Source organism: Chiloscyllium plagiosum, unplaced genomic scaffold, assembly GCF_037043375.1.
Source record: "Chiloscyllium plagiosum isolate Xiang-an unplaced genomic scaffold, Cpla_swu_hap1 HiC_scaffold_35, whole genome shotgun sequence".
Classification (NCBI taxonomy): domain Eukaryota; kingdom Metazoa; phylum Chordata; class Chondrichthyes; order Orectolobiformes; family Hemiscylliidae; genus Chiloscyllium; species Chiloscyllium plagiosum.
This window is the reverse complement of record NW_028270173.1, coordinates 21,426,983-21,430,819: the sequence shown is the minus strand read 5'-3', so window position 1 is coordinate 21,430,819 and position 3,837 is coordinate 21,426,983. Positions and strand designations below refer to the sequence as shown.

Sequence of the window (3,837 nt, the reverse complement as noted above, 5' to 3'; positions counted from 1 at the left end):
TGCATTGTTCTGGATAGAGCATTGGCCACACGCCAAGATGTAATGATTGAGGATAAGGGTTTTTATTGAGTTTGGCGTTCTATGAATATTCGGTTCCACAGGGATCTGGGACTGCAACTCTTTACAGTATCCATTAATGGCTTGAAGGAAGAAAGTGAATGCACGATAGCCAAATTTGCAGATGACCCCAAACAGAAGTGGAAAGGCAGACTATGAGAGGAACGTCAGCAGTTTACAGCGAGATATTGATGGGGATTGCGGGCAACAAGTTGGGAAATGGAGTCAAACATGCGATCAGGTGAAGATGTTCATTCTGGAAAGTAGGACAAGAGACAGAGTTTTATTTCATGAGAAAAAAACTGGAGAAATCTGGAACACAAAGGGATACTTATGCATCGAACATACACAGCTAGCACACAGCTGCAGCCGGTAATCTGCAAGGAAATGGAATGTTAAGCCTAATTTCAAGATTTGATTTGATTTATTTTAGTCGCATGTACCTGAGTACAGTAAAAAAAAAAGTTTGTTTTGCGAGCAGTACGGACAGATCATAGCAAAGAATACCATACAGATCCTGGGTGTTCATATGATCTGAAACATACAGGTTACAAATTCACAGGGATTTAACAACACAAAATCAACATTAGCAAAGTCAACATTATTTGAAGTGAGCGAGACCATTCAGCACACGAATATTCAGAAACTTTTCTTGAACCTGTTTGTACGTGTATTCAAGTTGGAGTGTAAGAGTCGGGAAGTCTTTCTGCTATTGTACAAGGTATTGGTGAGACCAGATCAGGATTTCTGTGAGCAGTTTTGATTCTGTTATTGAAAGAAAGATAACATTTCATAAAAATCAGATCAAAGAGGGATTTTTAGGTCGATCACATATATGGAGGGAATGTACAATGACTAAAGGCTAAACATTTTGGGAGTCCACTAAATGGATTTTAAAAGAACGAGAGGTGATCTCGTTTAGACATATCAGATTCTTCAGGGGCTTGTCGGGGTAAATGCTGTGAAGGTGTTTCCACTGATGGGAGAGTGCTTTAACTGTTCCTGCTTCCACCTGAAAATGGGATCAATAGTACTTTCTGATGGAAATTGTCAATCTCACCCTTGTGATCCTTGAAATTCCTGTTAACTGGTGACGAGCTGTTGTGGCATTCTTGTCTGTTCTATTTCGGGAGAGCCAAAAGGGCATAGTCTCAAAAGAAAGTTGTGTCAATTTCAGACTGAGGTGAGGAGGAACACTTTCTCTCCAGGGGTTGTGAGCACTGAGGGAGCTATGTAGGGAGAGTCCTTATGTATATTTAATGCTGAAGTCGACAGTTTATTGATGACAGTGGCAGACATTTTAAAAAGGCAACTTTTTTGACGGCCATTAACCAGAGAAAAGGAATGCTGGAACACATGGATTAGGAGTAGGAATAGACCAATTGGTCGTTTGAACACCTTCTGACTTTCGGGAGGATACTGGCTGATCTGAATGAGCTGCTTCCTCCTGCCTGCATTCCATGGGGGTCGACTCACTGGTGTATGCAAAATTTATCCAACTCAGTCTCATAGGCACAGTCCTCACGACCTTTCGAGGAAGAGAATTTCACATCACCACCATTCTCTGAGAGAATACAAACTTCCTTATCTCTGTTTGAGAAGAGAAACTGCTCATCTTTAAACCCTGTCCCCTTCTTTATATCCTTCCTCTCAAGAAGAAACTCGCTCCTGGTATTTTAATTTTTGCATTCCCATCAAGGTTTTAGATGTTTCAGTGAGATCACGACATTCTTCTGGACTCAAACTCATATAGGCATAACCTTTCTTCGCAAAACTAGACTTTAATCCCTGGAATGAGACAAATGAATCCTCTCTGAGCTGCTTCAAAAGCAATAAGATGTGTTTTATTGAAACGGGAGATGAAGTGGTGCAAAGTGTTAACCACTTTTATATTATTCCTGAAATCGTCTTGCAATTACTCTAACCTTATCCCTAACCTTAACCCAATTACGCCCAGGACAGAGACCATGGATTACAAATGAAATGTCATTGTTCTTCACAGTTGTGCAAGTATATAATTACAGACAGCATCCCACAGTCTTGACTGTCAATCGCTGACAGAGTGCCTCCTGCTGGGCGTTTTGATACATCTCACGATTGGATTTTCTTTACAGCGAACCTGATGACAGTGCTGATTCTTTCCCAAGGGAAGTGCGGCCTTTCTGAAGGAGTCACTCGTTACATGACTGCCATGGCAACGGGAGATCTGATGGTCCTTGTCTTCAACGTGATCGTGAGCCAGATCATCAGGGATTATTTCCCGGGATCGCTGCTGAAATACACTCCGGCCTGCCGACTCAATGTCTTCCTGCAAGGGTTCAGCATCCAACTCTCCATCTGGTTTACCATCGCCTTCACCTTTGATCGCTTTGTAGCAATTTGCTGCAATAAATTAAAGGCGTGTTATTGCACGAAAAGATCAGCCAATATCGTTATAATCATCATGAGCGCTCTCAACATCATGGTCAACATCCCCTTGCCTTTTCGCTATGAGCCCACTCACGTTCTGAACAATGTACAGTGGGGCTGCCGTACAGTCGCCAGCTACCACACTTCACCAGCCTGGGCAGCTCACCGGTGGCTCACCAACATCTCAAACTTGTTTCTTCCTATTCCCCTGCTGCTGCTGTTGAACTCTCTCACTGCCCACCACATCCTAGTGGCCAGCAGAGCTCGCCGGGCCCTGAAGAGCAGCAGAGGTGGTGCTGGGGAGATGGGCAGAGACCCCGAGCTGAAGAGCAGGAAGACCTCCATCATTCTGCTCTTTACCATCTCCGGCTGCTTCATGGTGCTGTCGGCACCCATCACTGTCATCCACATCTGTGTCGGTGTTTCTCAGCTTGTGGCATTCCAAGGTTCAAGCTCACTTTATGTGGCAATCAGGGTCGCGTTCCTGCTGCTGTGCACCAGCTCCTGCACAAACACCTGTATTTATGCACTGACCCAGAGGAGATTCAGGGAGGAGATGAAAAATATGCTTAAATATCCCTCCTCGCTGCTCTGTAAACCACGTTACTAATTTACATTGACATGGGGAGGTGCTGATGTAATGATAAACTCACTGGGCCCACAATCCAGAAACCAACGCTAAAATCCTGGATGCCTCGTTTGAAATCACATCATTTGTGAAATTTCAATTCAATAAAAAGCTATATTTACTGTCTGGCCATTAGTGATTGTCAAGCCTGAAAGTTAATTGCCATCTCAGAACGAAGGGATGGAATTCTGGTACCTTTACCTGGTCTGCTTACCTGTGGCATCAGGTCCATGGTCATCTGGGTTACTCATAGCTGCCCTCTAGGCAATAGATGCCAACCTTACTGGTGATAACAGTCTCTCAAATGAACAAAACACATTTGTACCCCATCTATTTTTTTGTAATTCTCAATGCAACTCATACGATCCTGAAAGCCTGGGCGAAGCCCCATCTATTTCAGAGTTGCAGAATAACACACGTACAGTCATGGAGATCAAGATTACGGAAACAGACCCTTCAGCCCAACGTGTCCATTCCAATCCGATGTCCTAACCAAATCTAGGCCCATTTGCCTGCATTTTGCCCATATCCTTCTGAACCCTTCCTATTCATAGACATATCCAACTGCCTTTTATATGCTGTTATTGTACCAGCCTCCACCAATTCCTCTGGCAGCTCATTCCATACAGGCACTGCCCTCTGTGAGAAAAAATTGCACCTTAGGTCCCTTTTATATCTTTCCCCTCTCACCTCTAGTTAAGGACTCCCCCCCCCCCCCCCCCCGAGGGAAAAGACCTTGTCTA

At 44.0% G+C, this 3,837-nt stretch overlaps 1 protein-coding gene across 1 annotated transcript; it reads left to right on the top strand.

Annotated features, from left to right (window-relative positions):
• Window positions 1–2,179: 2,179 nt before the first annotated feature.
• LOC148140431 (putative G protein-coupled receptor 139) lies at window positions 2,180–3,076 on the top strand. Its single transcript, XM_087978940.1, has one exon. The coding sequence runs from the start codon at window positions 2,180–2,182 to the stop codon at window positions 3,074–3,076; it is 897 nt and encodes a 298-aa protein (XP_087835066.1).
• The last annotated feature ends 761 nt before the right edge of the window (window positions 3,077–3,837 follow it).